Source organism: Talpa europaea (assembly GCF_964194135.1).
Source record: "Talpa europaea genome assembly, chromosome: 1".
Taxonomy (NCBI): Eukaryota; Metazoa; Chordata; class Mammalia; order Eulipotyphla; family Talpidae; genus Talpa; species Talpa europaea.
The window spans coordinates 146482024-146499562 of NC_140073.1; the positions used below are offsets into that span (position 1 = coordinate 146482024).

Here is a 17539-nt window from a genome sequence, read left to right on the forward strand (position 1 = left end):
AGCTCATAAGAGTTCTAGGAAGACACTCTGGTCTAGGGTTTTTTCCATCTCACTGGAGATGTTTGTAATTAAATTCTATTACTCTGGAATCTTATTGGTGTCATTATTGAATGCTTTTCTGAAATTGCAGGCATTGTGGATACTCCCTTATGAAGTGGTCCAGATGGTACATTTAAAGGGATGTGCATAATTTACAAAGGGTCATTTAGTGAAGCTTTACTTTAGAGTTCTCAGGGGCAAGCTCTAATTACAGCAATGCCAGCCTTAAAACATTCCCTAGTTTTCTTCTAGTAAGCCTTTCATGTCAATTTTATCATAAGTGAAATTTGTTTTTTTTAATTTCATTGCATTTTCTTAAAATTCAAAATTTAGTTTTGTTTCAGTATGAGTTTGAAAGTGCACCAGGTAAAAACACTATTCCAATCACTAATCTATCAGCCTGTGCATCTAACTATCTTCCTATCTCCCTCTCTAAACTATACCATTTAGACCATGTAATTTTGGTCCTTGAAATCCAGGACTATAGGTTTAACTAGATTCTTAGACACATCTGTGCTAAGGAGCTGATGTTTAATGCATCATTTCAAGCTCACTCCTCACTCCATCATACACTAATGTGAGACATCCTGAATCTCAATGTAGAGACATATATTTCAGAACAAAAAGACTTACGTCTTGATTGGACATATCCCAATAGGGTCTCTCTCCATACGACATCACTTCCCACATAACGATTCCATAGCTCCATACATCACTTGCTGATGTGAATTTACGATAGGCAATTGCTTCTGGCGCAGTCCACCGGATGGGAATCTTGCCACCCTAGGAACGTTTAAGCCATAAGTTATTCCCTAAGTACAAGAGTGATGTGCCATTTTAGTTTCTGAATGTTATTGCTATTTGCCAAGCAGGACGACAGTCTTCCTGAGACAGCTCTCCAAACAATAATGAGGTTTGTTTATTTTACAATGCAGTCTCCCAGGTTGAGTGTTCTTTTCACATGTTTTCTTTAGTCACAGGGAAGTGAAGAAGTCATCTGCTCAGTCATTTTTTTATAAAAAGAAAAAAAATTACCTGTTATCTGAACTCTGCTTAAGGCAGTATTGTAGAAGTAAGGCAACCTTGGGTTTTACAAATATGTACGTTAATACATGTATATCAATGGAGGTGCAGCTGATAGTCATTTGACTTGTTTTCTTTCACCCAGAAACACAAAGGCAATACTTAATATTGCTTCAGAAATCATGAACTAAGGAAGTTAAATATGAAAATTTCGATCCAATCCTCTGCCACCTCACCTTGTATGGCATGAGAATCATGCCTGGTAGAGCAAGAATAGACTCAGTAGTCATAGAGGAAGCTAAATAATACCAGATGCTGGATTCAGTATTGACTTTAATGGAGTAAGGGCAGGACTTTGGATATTATTTACTTTTTAAAAACAACACCAGCAAAAATGGGAAAGCAATTGAATGTTACCCAGGAAAAGTCTTAAGCATCTTCTGTGTTTGTATGTTTGCTTCCAATGCCTTGTTTGAATATGCTTATGTGCAAGGTGTTTTTAATCAAGTTTCAAATTTTCCTTGGGATCCACCTGGGGAAATTTTAATTTAACTTGAATTCAGATCCTTAAGCAGTTCAAGAGGACTATTTAAAAGTTTCTTTGAATTATAAGGACTACTTAACAGGACAACAAATGGATGGAAATGGCAGTGATCACAATTGGTGCCGTTTAAAAGCCCAGTAAATGATTTGTCTGCCTATTACAGGACACTTGGGCTGCCTTCTGCCTTCCTTAAATATTTGGCTAAGGCTTTATATATGTAAATGTATCATTCCAGAAATCTCCCTTAACTGTCTTCTCTTCAACTAGTAGGGAAAAATAAAGGATCTTTAGCATTCCCAAAGATGCATCCTTTCCTAAATGAATGGACATGGAATTCAAAAGAGGATGTGTAAGAATCAAAACCAGAGTCCAAGAAACTAAACACTATAAGAAGAAGGAAAAAAATAATAATAAAACACAGCCAACAGGAAACTCCAATGCTAAGACTGCCAGAAACAAATGGTCAAGTCAAGGAGAAAAATGGCTGGTAGCTGCTTCATGTTGATTTTAGCAGTGTCAACTCTAATGGCTAATATCAGTTATGATTCTCCATTAGTATCTTAATTCAGATTGTCCAGTTTAGATAGCATAGCCATTAATGGCATTCTGCTAACTCTTAACTGTGCCCTAATCCCAGCTTATCTGCCAGATATAAAATGAAGCTCGTCACATACCAGAAAACCTGGCATAGTGCAAATGTTTCATAAATCCTTATATACATCCTCAGATTCAGTAGTCAACCAAGGAGCAACATTGTTGCATCTCATTTAAAATAAGGCCTTTAAAAAAAAATAATAGAAAGGAACCAAACAGAAAATATAAAACAGGAAGGAAGAGAAAGAACCAAGAACAGCAAGAGAGAAGACAGATTCAAAGTGAAAAAAATTCAGTAAGTCAAGTTTTAGTTTGAAGACGTTGGAAAGTGATCACACATCCAGAGCCTGGATAAAATCACTTAGAAATACAAATTACAAATGCTACATAGATGAAGGGTGAGGAAATTGGTAAAATCATAAAAGGCTTAAGCATGAAAATGAGAAGAGAGGAATACTTTCATCAGAGTCAAATCCAGAGAATCTTCCTTACCCTGGTGGTGTAAGCAGCTTCTGGATCGTCTTCAAGCACTCGGGACATGCCGAAATCAGATACTTTGCAGACCAAGTTGCTATTTACCAGAATGTTCCGTGCAGCCAGATCTCGATGCACATAGCTCATATCCGATAAATACTTCATCCCAGACCCAATGCCACGAAGCATGCCCACCAGCTGAATGACGGTGAACCTGCCGTCATTCTTCTGCAGAGAAGGGAACAGGCAGGTCTTATTAGCATCAGGCCAAATTGATTTTCCCTGCACATTCATTACTTGGATCTTTTTCGATATCTGTATCCGGTATGCAATGAAACTCAATATTATTTCCGGGCTTTTCTGACCAAAGTCACTAATTCATTAGTGGTGTGTGTTCTTGGAGCAGGGTGTGCTTCCTGGGATAAATGGACATTATCCAGCAATAATGAATCCATAGCTCCAACAGCCTCTTGCTACAGATCCCACCCTTACTGAATGTGGGTTACTAAGTCACATGCTTCCCTGTTTGTCCTCTTCCTTTCCCCCAATTAAAAAAAGTCCATAATAGGCAGAGTCTAAATTTTCTAAACCCAACAGCCTTGGGTTTAATAGAAAATTTGACTTTAATACAAAGTAGGCACATACCCTGAGGAATGCATCCAAGGAGCCATTCTCCATGTACTCGGTTATGATCATTACTGGTTTACCTAGAGTTTCCAGAAAGAAAAACACAAACCCTTGATGAGCACTGCAGTTAATGAGATAAAAATGGGCTGCGCACAATTTTACTGCCAAGACACCTGTCTTGTGTGATCTAATTTAATTAAAACAAGCCAAGCTTATGCCTCAGCTGTGGGGAGCTAGCGATGAAATATTAAAAGGACGAGTAGGTTTAAATTCCATCTGGAAGGTTAACCCTTTGGGTGGCTTGTTGACAAGGTCTTTAACTAAAGTGGCCTCTCGTACCCAGGGGTACATGAATGGATAATTGCTCTCTCAAGCAAAAGGGAAGGAAGATAAACAGGCAGGCCTGTTTAAAGGCGAAAAAAAAAAATCACTAGGCTAATTCATGAATTTTGTCCCTAGAAGAGACACTTGTGTGCTGATTACAGTGTCCGTGGACGGAAAAACTTTGTTACGAAATTTAGAGAAACCCCAGTTTCAGGCCTCAGTACTTGGGCTGGATGCTCCCTGCTCATGTTAAAGCTCAGACAAGAATAATGTCAACTTCATTCCCACTGGTCTTGCTCAGGACCAGGGCTGGATCCCTCCTTCCCTGTTTTCTCATCTATAAATGAACTTATTTTGCTTCTTTAAAGTTCCAACCTCATCAGCAACACAACCACCACAGCGAATTTCCAGAAAGTTATTTCATCTGAGACACTCATTGAAATCCCACACTAGAAACTTCTTACTCTCCTCCTCCTCTTTTCAGCCAAGGGATCAAAAAGATTTTAAGGTATGGGGGAAGGGAAACAACACTTTCATTTCACTTTACTTTTCTTTGTGAGGACCTCAGGAAATAAGACCCACCTTTTAGTTTCTTAATGGATGGCAATGGACTCAAGATCTGAATTCCTTATTTCCGGGAGGGGTGGGGGTATGACATAAATCCTCAATATTTTACTAAGGGAAGGGCTAAAGTAAAAAGGCCATAAAAGATTCCCTGAGAGGAAAATAAAATGTCTGATAAATCAAAAAATATTCACTTTCTTTGCTGTACTTATGGACCAGACAGAGAAAACGGACTAAGGTATGTACCTTCTGGAAAGTCCCCATAGTTATTCTAAACAGATTCTTCCCACCCAGGAGACCCTTTCAGAATAGACTGTTTCTGAGCAGATGAGGGTACAAGTCTTTATTTCGGAGGCAAACATTTGGGAAAACAGAAGTCTTTCATTCTCATGAAGCCCAATGTATCAATTTGTTCTTTAATTGCATTTTTGGTACCTTGTCTGAGAACTCTTTCTGAGGCAAAAATTCTGGATTAGGAAATAATACCATAGAGATTTTATTTTCAAGTGATGAGTGAGAGTTGGCAGAAGCAGCAGGAACCACTGTGTAGACCAAAGAATGAGTAAAACAAACCACTTGCAGCTTTGGCTGGAGGGGGTGGTCTCTGAACACCTTTCCATCCTCCATCAATAGAAATAGGAAGCTCTTAGCTCTCCAATTCATTACCCTCTCCATCTGCGACCACAGTCATCCCAGGAACAAATGCATCTAAATGAGTTTTAATTAACCCACCTCAATCAAAAGCTACTTTGTCAACTAATGAGAAAGGGTGACCCTTGGCAGTAGATGAACGCCTCCTTGCTTCTCACCAGATCCCCCTGGAGGTGGGTGGAAGAGAGTAAAAGACGCACAAGAGTGGGGCTGGGGGAGAGGACTTATGGTCTCCCTGCCAATCTCAAAAGTTACTCAAGTGGCTGCAGGTAATGCATCCACCCAATTCATTCCACCTCTTCACCCTCACGCTTTCCGAGTTGGAGTGTGGGCACATCCTCACCAATTTTCTACATTCCTCTTTCTGTTTATTCAAAGTGTTCATTTGTCAGAATTGTTAGAAGCTGTACAGGAGAAATAAAGATGGATGTCTCCATGAGCAGAAGGGCTGATAAAACGGGCTCAGGCTGGGCTCGCGGGTGGTGGCGGGGGCTTCTTCCCGGGAACAGGCAGGGAGGCAGTGGGGAGGGGCAGGTGGGGGAAGGGAACAGGTTCTCTGGTGGAAATTTTAAATCATTTTAATTCAGTGACAACTGCATTATGCAAATGCATCCAGTCGTTTATAACAGTTACAGCTGTAATAGCTACGGGTTTTAGAGGCACGGTGGGACTTTAATACAAAGATCCCCTGTTTCTTCTCCCTTCTGCTGAGGTGCTATGAAAATCACTGTCTGAGGCAGGAAAAACACCCCAAGCTGAACAGAGCCTCTTTTTGAGAAAATGGACCTGCAGAAGTATTTAAAGGGAATGTTATCTTTTAATTAAAGAAGGGAAGGGATCTGGGCAGCCCTGAGGCCACAGGCAACAGAAAAATATCCTGTCTGTACAACTAATCTTAAAAAGCAAATGAAGCTATTCTATGCTAATTATAGCCTTCACCTTAGATGGAAAATTACATATCCTAACCACCAAGCTTTCTTATTTGAAGGATTCTGAAGATGGGGGAAGATGCATTTCTTAAGACATCATAATACCAGTTAACACTTAAGAGGTTTTATTTTTTCTAATTTGCCAAGCTTTGTACTAAACACACTCAATATTTCATCTAAATAACTCTGTAAGGAAAGTTTTATTTTAGCTCTATTTTTCAGATGAGGAAACCAAAAGACTGAGCAACCAGTCAAGGGCACGTCCTTGACAGGGGGGCTGTAAGGTGGCACGCCACAGGTTCTCTAAGTGTGGCCCCCAGAACTGCAGCTCAGTAACCTGTTTGGAAAAGGAAACCCCTGGGGCCCATCCACCTGCCAAATCAAACCCTTGATGACTTTGCCCAGAGCACTGTTCTAACAAGTTTTCCAAAATTCTGATGTATGTTTGAGTTTGAGGATCACTGAATCTGTGAGCACAATAGGCATTAAACAGCATGGGTTTGCACTCTGTGATTTTTTTTTTTTCAATAAATAACCAGCTGGGCCTCCATTTCCACAGGTTCCACATCCTTGGATGTCAGCTGGCGGAAATGGGGAACGTGAAGCTCACAGACATGGAGGCTGGACTCTAAAAGACTTGAGCATCCACAGAGCTTGGTGGGGATGGAGGATCCTGGATCCTGAAACAATAGCTAGTGGATCCCAAAGATGACTGACATAATTTTGGGTGGAGTCAAAAGTTATGCACAGATTTGCAACCAGGGATGGGTGCACTCACCCTTAGGATTAGTTTTTAGTAAACTTCACATTTTCTCTTCTTAAAGATTCTGCATAGCAGATCCTTGATTAATGCTGCTTTAGTCAATAAACTTTTATTATAACCAACATTGATATGAAAGAAAATCCCAGCGTACTTTGTACAACATATCACTCAAGGACTTGCTTTTATTAAGAGTTGCTCAGCTTAAAGATAGCAGTCTCAAAGAAACTATGGAGGATATCAAGGGATGACTTGCAGGTGTCTTAGTGACCTGCTCCCTGCACTCTGCCAGCCTCATGTCCAATGTCTACTCTTGAACTATCTGCTGCATCCTTTACTCCCTGGAGCAGATGCTCTAGTTCTTGACTGAAGATGCTTATTACAGGTACCTTCAGTCCAATAAGAGGCACTGTGGCCATGCTGAAGACAGAGCCTCAGGCCAGGTTCACAGGCTCTTTGACCTGCAGCACTGCAGTAGGTACTATAGCTTCTGGAACAGAGCCCCTTCAACAGCATCCACTTCAGCTGTACTGTCCATGCAACACTTTATAAGCTGATCTTAGCCTTACAGATGCATTCAGGGTTTGCTTCACAAAATGCATCTGTTGAGCTGTGTCATATTTTAACTGAAGCGCGGTTCACAGGCTCAGCGAGTGCTAATGGACTAAAAGTGGAAGGTTCACCAGGTGTTACCATAAATAGATGCTGAACTGCAACAGTCATAAATCAGGCAGAGCAGACAAGCATATCCCCTGATATAATAAAGATCCCCAAGATTTTCTCCCTGAGTCTGGAAGTGAGGCTTCAAACAAGATGTGGTGAGGTTTAGTTGTATACGAAAAGTACTTAAAATTTATTTTGCTTACCATCTGCTTGAGCCTACCCTGTGACAATCCGTTTGGTCTAACAAAGATTTGAAAGATGGTGAGGCAAGCCCCAAATCTGCAATATTAATTTCCCTAAAATCTCACACAAGCTGTCTTGGAAATCAGGTATCACCCTAAACCATAGACCCATTTAGAGCTGACTACAAGATTAATGACTTGTCCTATACTGATTTTCTCCTATTAGCAATCAGTGGGTCTGCTCCATCTGTCATTTCCCTGGAAAGAAAATGTGTGTTCAATTTGCCAGTAACTTCTTACTTGGCTTTGCAAAGAGAGGGACCCACGTACATTTGGTGACGACGCCTTCCAAGTGAATTATGTTCGGATGGTCAAACTGCCCCATGATGCTGGCCTCGCTCAGGAAGTCCCTCCTCTGTTTGTCGGTATAGCCAGCTTTCAGAGTCTTGATGGCCACACAGATCTCTCTCTTGCCAGGTACTTTGAGACGTCCACTACACACTTCCCCAAATTCACCTTTTGGAGAGAAAAAGGATCTACTATGGACCAGAGACATTCAAGATCAAAAAGTAAAAGCTAACCCTTGGGAGCTTCTACTGTGCTATGCATGGCACTAGCATTTTAGATAGTTCAAAGAAATTTCACGCAATAGCTATGTACATACATGCAATACAATCCTATGCATGTAAATAATCCACATCTACAGACTGAAAATCCACGAATAAGCTTATTAGATAGACACTCAGACACCTACCGACTCCTATGACTTTTTCAATCTTAATGCAGGAGGCGTCGATTTCTTTGGCAAATTCTCGAACTGCTTGGTTGGGGTCTTCATATGTAAAAGGATCCACATAAGTTCTGACACCTAAGTAATAGACAGAAGGGGGTTGGCTGGCTGAACACTTCTCAGGAATCATGAATAAGCTTAAGTTGTCTGGAACTAAACCTACTCAACCTAGGGAAAGTTCTCTTAGCATAAGAAAAATATTTAGCATTGACATACGAAAATGGTTAAATGCTTGCTCTGCTTTTCATTAGTGGGTAAACAAAGAATTGTTAGCTACTTAAGAGGCTTCGGCTCCTTCCTAAAATGTCTTTCACACTGTAGGAATGAAATTTTAAAAACAACCCTTCCCATGGAGGAAAGGTGAATCTCTATGAGGAAATTTGAAATGTGTTAGCTGAATATCGTCCTCACGTCCTAGCCACCATCTCCGGCTAACCACCCTTAGGGAAGACAACAGGAAATTTCATTTTCAGTTGGCTATTTGTCTGTGGTGTTGCCTTTTGCCCAATATCTAAACCAATTAAGTATGTGATGAAAAATCAGGCAACTGATTTTTAAATCAGCTAATCATTTAAGTATATATGGTGTGGATCTCCACTTTCATTCAATTTTGAAAAGATACCTAGAATTGTATATAAGTACATATGCTTGTATATATTGTATGTAAGTATATGCTGTAAGTAAAGATTTGGAAGCTCCCCCTGGAAACCTCAGCTAGGGAAAATGCTGTAGCTTCATAGCGAATAGTTAGAAAATCAAAGACATATAGTTCAATCATGTACCAGTTCCTTGCAAACTTAACTTAGAATGCGAGATCTGAGGCAGCCTAGACATGTCCTGGACAAGATGCATTAGTAATTACCAGGTACTTTCTACAGCCTCTCTCTTCTTGAGCTGCTGGGACTTTGGGGCACTGATAGGGTAGGACACTAGCTGGTCCATTTCTTTTGATACTTTATGTGCATCGGTCTTGTCCTCATCTTAAAAAAATACATTATACTTGCTTTTAAAAATATGTACTGCAGGCACGTTAAAAAGCACGGTTTTAGAAATGAGGTGCACAAGTGGGAAGTGGTCAGATGCTCATAGCCTTCATCATTTTATATGTTCTAGCCAAGAAAATCTTTCTCTAGATTTCCTTCTTACCCTAGTTTCCCTCTTCTTTTGACCTCCCTGAGCTTACAGGGCAGTGACTAACCACTTGTTATTAAATGGAAATTAGTTAAAACTAAATAAAAGTTAAAATTCACTGCTTTGTTCATACTACAACACTTCTAAGGTTCAATTAACATTTCAGGCTGTGAGCTAGCACACTGGATGGGAACTATCGGACACGGCCATAATCTCAAACAGTTCTAGCAAACGATGGGAAGGAGCATCATTGGCCACTGTCCACGAAATAGTCTTTTATCTTGTTGAAGTTAGTCTATCTAATTCTTTTCTTCAAAAAAGAATTATAAGAAAAAATCACCTGTTAAAACATGCCACCAAACTACAAAAAATGAGTCAGTGAAACCAATTATCATTTCAGGGTAGAGGGCATACTAAGGGAAAAGGAAGAATCTGAAGGAAATGTCTCTCTAGCCTTACTTTAAATAATCCCAAACCGATTTTATATTGACACCCATGAAATGCATTTTTGGGACAATTTCATTAAAATAAATATGCAGTATTTATTAATAGCCGCATGACAGTTAGACATTTCTAAACTGAAAACACAAGACACACTCTAAAAATAAAATTATGTTTAAATCCATTCTTTGTACCTTGGTTCAGATGTTTCTCTTCATCTGCTTCTTGTTTTGCTTTACTGTATTTACTCCGTCTATTAAAACAATTTTTAAAAGGAAAATTATTTTCAGAAGCTTTACAAGCCATAAGACAAGTTCTTTGCTATGCTGATATAAGTCAGGCAGCTATGCTGTGCCCAATTCACAGAGGAGAAAATGGAGGTTGATAAAATAAGGTGAATGACTTGTTGCCTTTACTTGTTGCACAGTACTCAGAGTCTCTTCTCTTAACTAAGATATTAAACTGGGTTGAAAAGACAAACATTTTATAATTGTTGTATTTTCAAATCCTTAAAAGAAATACATCTAAGATTATTGGCTAGTTTTCCCATTTATATTCTGCATTAAAATGCTTCCAAAGGTGAATTCTGGATGAATCAAAAGGCAATAATGTTCAGGCTGCAGTAGCTAATAATCAGTCTTGTTGCTAAGCCACAATAAACACTCCTACAAAAAAAGTCATTATCATATTACATGATATTCTTAAAACAACAGCTTGGTAGTTATTGGTTTCAGCTGCTGCATACAAATTCCTAAATTATTAATGAAAATTTAAAAAGTAAATATTTGTTTTGTACTGGATTACATTATTACATAGGACTTGGTAGAAAATTTGCAAGTGTGAAAATGAGAAGTTTCCATTTGTAGACTAATTCTCTTTGCAAAAAATGGTGGATGGTCAGTTAGCATTCTGCTCTGAGATCCTAGTGGACTGGGCTCTGACTTCGTTATGAAAGCCTTTGGGAATCCGAAATCCTGATACGCTGAATGCACATACATGTGCACGCACACAGAGTACACATAGCGATTGACCATTGAAAAGCTGCTGGGGTTATGGGCGCAAACCCCCACACAGTTGAAAACTGAAGTGTCACTAGTCTCTATCCATGAGTTTATATCTGCTGATTCTGCATCCACAGATGTAATCACTGACATCAATAGTTGGCTGAACTTGTGAACGTAGGACCCGCAGAGAGAAAAAAAGCTGTATATATGTGGTATAAGTGGACCAACTCAGTTCAAACCTGTGTTGTTCAAGGATCAACTATCTCTCTCTCTCTCTCTCTCTCTCTCTCTCTCTCTCTCTCTCTCATACACACACACTCACACACACACAAATGAAACAGGAAAACCAAGCACAGTTCTCTAAAGTTTGGGATTGAAACCAAATTATATGTCCAATTATGTTTCTGTGGGAAATGTATAATTTACATTGGCTTATACTCATTTTGTCTTTTCTTAGCATCTTAAAGATGAGCTACGTCAAGACTCCTACACATGAGGAAACTGAAGCTCTGAGGCGAGGGAAGACTCCCTGAGGACCACAGTGTGACCGTGCAGTGGGTCCCATCGAAGAGCAGGATGACCATGGAAAAGAGGGGACAGCCGAGCACTCAAAGGAACCATGTGGTGAGATGGTCCAGTCACAGTCACATGCTCCTGGCTTCTCCCCCACATTCCTCTCCTAACTGTCAGCAGTGCAGGAACCAGCTCAGCAATCCAATCCTAGAGCCTACAGATGTTCCTCCGTGTGTATAATTCCCTTGCAAATAATAATACCTTGCACTTTTACACTGCAGTTAACTTTTCAAAATGCTCTCATCACATATATTATCTCCTCCCTTCACTGTTTGCAAAGCAGGAACCAACTTTGTAAACACAGCCCTGGTTAGTACTGTTAAAGGCAAAGTGCATGAAATTCAGTCCCAAATAATAGCTTGCATTTTACTTCGCATTTTACTTTTCATTTAACTTTTCAAAGGGCCTTCATGTCTATTAATTTAATTGCATCTTTACAACAGCCTGTGAAAGCAACCACACAGACACACACTAAGTTCCATTGTTCAGAGGAGGAAACAGAGGCAGGGGCACTCTGAGCCAGTCCAGGGATGTGTCTGCCTGGACCCGGCTTACTCTCTCGCATGCCTCTCATAGAGGGGATGTAGCTACAGGATGATCTCTGGTATGAGTGAATTATAAGTAATATTAGATTTTATATCAATCAATTCACTGCAGGTGGAGCCTACTACTTCTAAAACCATTGCTTCAAAGAAACGAACCCGGTTTAAACACCCAGAAACAACATGTTTCTACAAAAGATGTAATCCCTTCCCATCCTCTTTTCCCTCCTTTTAAATGAAAGGGGGTAGATCCAGAATGACTAAAACAACATTTTATTTGACAACATTTATTTGACAACATTTTATGTCATTTTATGTCAGGGAAACACGTGGCCAGGTCCCAAGGGTGTTATAGGTCCTGCTAGCCTGGGAGATTATATTTTATCAGAGGTCCTAAAAGCATTATCTAAAATTACTAGTATATCTTTTAAACCACTTTAGATGTCCAATGCTGATGTGAATTTCCTTCCTCTTGTTATAGAGCAACCCCGATATTAAAACGGGCTCCTGGCTGTGGGTCCTCACCCGCGCTTTAAAGGGACTTATGAATACTCTACTACACACACACACAAAAGGTTAATAAAAGGTTTATTTACAAGAGAAAAGGAAATAAGGAAAATGTACAACTCAGGGAAAAAATAGGGAAATAAAGTCTTTAATGCGTCCTACCCGATCCGATGACCTGGAAACCCAAAGTCACTCTCAGAGCTGGCCGGACGCTGCGAGATGGCGGAGAGCCAAAATGGGGTCCCCCAAAGCCCACGTGTCTGCCTTTTCTATCCACCTGGCTGCTTAACCCCACCCTCAGATCCCAGCCACCTTCCTTTGGTGGGGATGGGATTTGGAGTTCCCAGTGTCTTTGACTTTGACCTAGGGTGGGGGTGGAGTCCACAAAGTCTATATGGAATTAGCTTTGGGACATCCTTTTCCCCCTAACACTCTAAGAAAGAAACAAATGTAGAGTCTGCAGAGTCAGAGAGCTTTGGTTTCAACTTTAAATTGTCAGCGAGTGAGTCAAAGCCTGTAGTATAAACCAAGAGAAACTCAGGTCTCCGGGTGCGGGGAGAGAGGGCTTCTGCTTTGCATCAAGCACCTTGGGTGCAGGCCTCCTTCATTCCTGGCTGGCCTGCCCAGCCCACCCTCAGACTAACTTAGCAGGAGGAGTGAAATGAGCGCCATGTATTTCTAAAGAAATGTCTTTCCTTGGAGTCTTATTTTGGAGGAGAGGGCCCTATCCGAGACCAAGGATGCTGAAAAAGAAACAGCTCTCAACTGCAACTGTTCAAAGGCTAATTGCAGCCTGGTAGGTTTTAAATAACACCTTGAGGGCTAAAATGCCTGAGTCCTGCTCAGCCTTTGTCACCTGATGACCCAGTCTCCTTGCCTAGGGTAGGACAAGGTCCATGTTATTGTCCCAGGAAAGAAAGCCCATTGAAGCTTAATCGCTGGCCAGCCAGCCTGGAGGGTGCCACACAGCCTAAGGCGTTCTCACTCTTGATTGGTAGCCCTGGCACATCACAGAGTGACAGAAGGAAACCTTAGTGGGGGATTTGCTAATTACTGAGAGGTGGGCCAGCTGATGAAGGAAGCAGGGAGGGGCTTGTCAGCAAATGTTCCAGAAGGACACAGGGAACCTTTCAAGGGCAGGAGGGATGGAATAGGGGCCCCTCTTCCCGGGATCCTTTGAAGCAGTGGGAGCCAGCCCTCCCCTCTGTGAAAGGGAGGCCAGGCAGGGGATTAACCCAAATTACTGCACAGCAGCAGGAGCCCCCAACCTGCCCTCCCGACCTTGGCGTTCTTCCTGGCATGACTTGACCACCCAATAAACAAACAATCCACGCAGGGGGAGCGTGGCAGGGCCCGGTGCAACCTTCCTTTTATTAAAATACGAACTTCCCTGATCAGTGGATAGATTTGATTTGATGTGGCTCACTGCTCCAAAACTAATTAGTAAAAGATAAGTAATATATTCAGCTGAAGTGCAGAGTCCAGGAGGTAAAGTGAGATAATAACCAGCATGACTTTAGCAGGATCCATTCCAGTACCCACAGCACCGCCCGTGAAGATTCATAGACATCATCTTTCTTTCTCCCCTAGCTTAAGCTGTCATTGTTCTCACACCAAATGATGTCTAAATGTTCTCCACGCGCAACATTTTGCAATGGTTGGAATTGAACCATACGATTGCATGAAAGTTGTTTAGAAATGTTCCCTCTGTACCATCTGCCCCCTAATTGTATGAATTTACATGACTTCATCAGAGCCAATTTAGGCTACCATTTAAGTGTATTCATTCTTATGGGATCATAATATTCCAATTAGGACACCAGGGAAGACAGCATAGACCGTGTGGTAACTGTTTTAACATTATAAAAAGAGTCAGCACCAAAGTAGAAAATCTTAACCTTCACAAGGAGGCACAACCAACTTGAAAAAGTCTGACTTTATATTGTGCATTAGACTTGCACCTTCATTCACAGATTACCACATCACCAGGACGGCACTGCTGGTGATGCCATTTGGGGTCGTTTCTAAAACTGTCGACATTCGTTTTTGACATTGGTCAGTTTTTACTGTTCAGGAGTCGTGTACCTTCTCCATGCCATTGGAAGTCAGGAGAACTCCAGGTCGCCTGCCTGATCTGGTGACTGACTCTCTGTGTGAACTGCTTTTGCTGATCATTTCACCTTCTCTCCATGTCTCCAGTCCCTAATACGTAGGATGGCACATCGGTACGTTTCCTAATCCTGAGCTATCTGCATCGCTCCTTCACAAATTTTGACACAGTCACCTCATTTTCTCCCCTAAAGTCAAGTCACTGTTTTTCTTTAATTCAGGTGAAAGGGGTGCTTTACCACCCTTACACAAATGGAAACCCAGTACCGCCAGCAGCTGCCAGCAATTGGTGTAAAAGCTGCTCCCGCGTCGTTGTCAGGTAATACCTGTCTCTGAACCTCAAACTGTCCATCAGAAAAGAGAGGCTCTTTGTATTCTAGTTCTTTCTGAGAAGTGTTTATCACACTAAAAGGATAAAAAAAAAAATTGGGGGAAGACACATTAACTTAAAGCAACGTGAATGAAAACTATGGAGATAACCTGATGAAATCAATAAAGGGGGGGCACAAGAGAAATTAACAGTCCCAATCACTAGTTTGAAGGTTATGACCTCACATTGCATTGTATGATGTCATCGCTGACAGTCTTCTCCAAATTGACTTTACAAAGCAATAAAGTGGCCACCTATTGGAGATCACACGCACCCAGAGGAAAAGGAGACTTAGAGGTGCGAGACTGAGACCACGTGAGCAAGTGCTTTGGGGTAAGATCTCCAGGGACAGCTTCACCCAGGTACCTTAAACAGCTCGGGTATTGAGTATAGGTATGTGCTCTGAAAGCTCACATAATTCTGAAATTACATGCCAGTGGCAAGGAAGACACTGATCAAATATGCCTATAAAAAGGCAAATTAATTGGCTTAACATTATGTGGGTGGCTAAAACTTTTAGACTTACTTTTATAAAGTTTATTTATTTATTTATACAAGAACCAGGGTACAGGCCAGATGCATGGGAGGGTGCGATGATTCACCAGAGACAGAGCGGGGAACAGAACAGGCAAATTAACTGAAATACACCACTGAGGGGAGCAGCGGGCAAGACAGGAGAGGTCTGCCGCGCCATGTGGAACCCTCGTCCGCCGGCAGGATCGAACCGGCGCTGCAGAGGCTGTGGACAGCCTCACAGCACTGCGCTCAACTGCCTGAGCCACCAGGGGAGGCCCAAAACTTTTAGACTTTTAAAAATATATCCCAAGTCTCCCATGCAAGTATTAACCCAGCCTGACCCTGCTTAGCTTCCGAGATCAGATGAGATCAGGCGTGTTAAAAATACATCCAAGTCAGGCCTCCCCTGGTGGCACAGGCGGTTGAGCTCTGCGCTATGAAGCTGCCTGCAGTCTCTGCAGCACTAATTCGATCCTGCCAGCCTGCGAGGGTCCCACATGGTGCGGCAGACCTCTCCTGTCTCACCTGCTGCTCCCCCTCAGCAGTGTATTTCAGTTAATTTGCCTGTTCTGTTCCCCACTCTGTCTCTGGTGAATCCTCTCACCATCCCGTGCATCTGGCCTGTACCCCGTTTCTTTTGTGAATGAATAAATAAATCTAAAATAAAAAAAAAAAATACATCCAAGTCAATGTTCTTTGTATAAGGTATCCTTTTCCGTAGATATAGTTTACAAATTTTAGTAGCCTGCATCTTTCCTTGAGATTGATACATATTTACACATTCAAATTGGCCAAAAGAAAAGAGTGTGTCTGCTCACTGGAAAAAAAAAAATTCCAGCTTGCCTAAAGCTTAGGCTCCCCAGTATAAAGTGAATATAATGAAATCAATGAAACAATAGCTATAAAAAAATTCCAGCAAGATACCAGCTGTGAGCCTGAGGCCATTTCCTCTTCCTTAAAAGACAAATTAGCATCCAACAGACTTTGTCTTTAAGGTAATCAGAAATACTGAAACTTTGCTCGTGGTGTGGGGTCCCTGTCCATCTACTTCTTTAAAAATCCTCCCTTGCAGCTGGATTCACTGGAAGGGAATCATCACCCAATAAAGGGTCCTATACCCCACTTCTTACATGCATATATAAATAAAATAAATCTTTAAAAGGAAATTAAAAAGAAATAAAAATTCTCCCATGCCAGTTGGATTCAGCAGAAGGGAATCATCACCCAATAAAGGATCCATTTCTAGGATCCATTCTGCCATCTGTGCTCAGTGGCACCGAGAGAAGAGCCCCGTTTTCCAGGACATAATGTTTTATCTGTTGCTTTCTTGGTCTGCTGGCCAGTATGGCAAGATTATTTGGGGTAGAGGGGTACGATTTGCCACCTTTCATTTGTACTCTTGCTGAACCAGACTTCTGTCCTTCCTATCTGTCGCCTCTCTTCACCTGCTCTTGTCCCACTGAAACATGCGCAGTCCAACATGACAGCACACAGGCTGCACACAGAGAAGAATCAGCTGAGTGTGCATCGGCCGCTGCAGAGCCCGCCAGCTACCTGGCTCAGGCAGCCTTTCCCATGACAGCTTTATGGCCGACACTAAGGAAGAATCAATAGAAGGGCAAGGGGTTGACATTTCATTTTCTAAAAAGTGATCCATTGAGGACCAATCACCAAGCCGTGTTTATCAGCCTTGGGAAGTGACATTTTTTTTTTAATGGGGGAGAAAGGACAGGAATCATCGCTGGGTAACTTGACAGGCTCAATTCTCTAAGGTGGGGACTCATAATTGGAAATCCGATGCATCCTGCTATCAATCCTGCCTTAAATAATAAAGTGATCAATAAAAGCAGAAAGGAAATTAAGTCATCTAGCTTGCGATGCTACTTTCTATAGCTATGGCTTTTAATAAACTTGTCTTCGTGCATTACATTTTCATGTGCTTTCCTTCCTTTTCTTCAAAGCAGAACATCCAAAAGAAATTTATGATGTGGCGACTTATTTCTAATTACTCCAGTCTGACTACTGTATTTAAGGTGACTTAAAAATCAAGAAAGAAAGTGAGTCAGAAGGAAAGCTGGACTGGAAGCAGAGAGTGTTGCCCAAGAGAAGGGGGAGTCCCAGGACAAACGACCTTTATGAACAAGGATTCTTAGTGTGGCTTTAGCACCCACTATGTGAGCCT

At 41.4% G+C, this 17539-nt stretch overlaps 1 protein-coding gene across 1 annotated transcript in view; it reads right to left on the bottom strand.

Moving 5' to 3' along the window:
• EPHA4 (EPH receptor A4) overlaps window positions 1–17539 on the bottom strand; it is a gene marked incomplete at both ends in the record, with an annotated part of 141904 nt that overhangs the window by 6739 nt on the left and 117626 nt on the right. The window contains 6 exons of the mRNA XM_084250467.1: window positions 673–822; window positions 2693–2902; window positions 3320–3381; window positions 7705–7890; window positions 8129–8242; window positions 9931–9989. Of these exons, the coding sequence (XP_084106593.1) occupies window positions 673–822; window positions 2693–2902; window positions 3320–3381; window positions 7705–7890; window positions 8129–8242; window positions 9931–9989 (781 nt within the window). The remainder of the gene's footprint in view (window positions 1–672; window positions 823–2692; window positions 2903–3319; window positions 3382–7704; window positions 7891–8128; window positions 8243–9930; window positions 9990–17539) is intronic.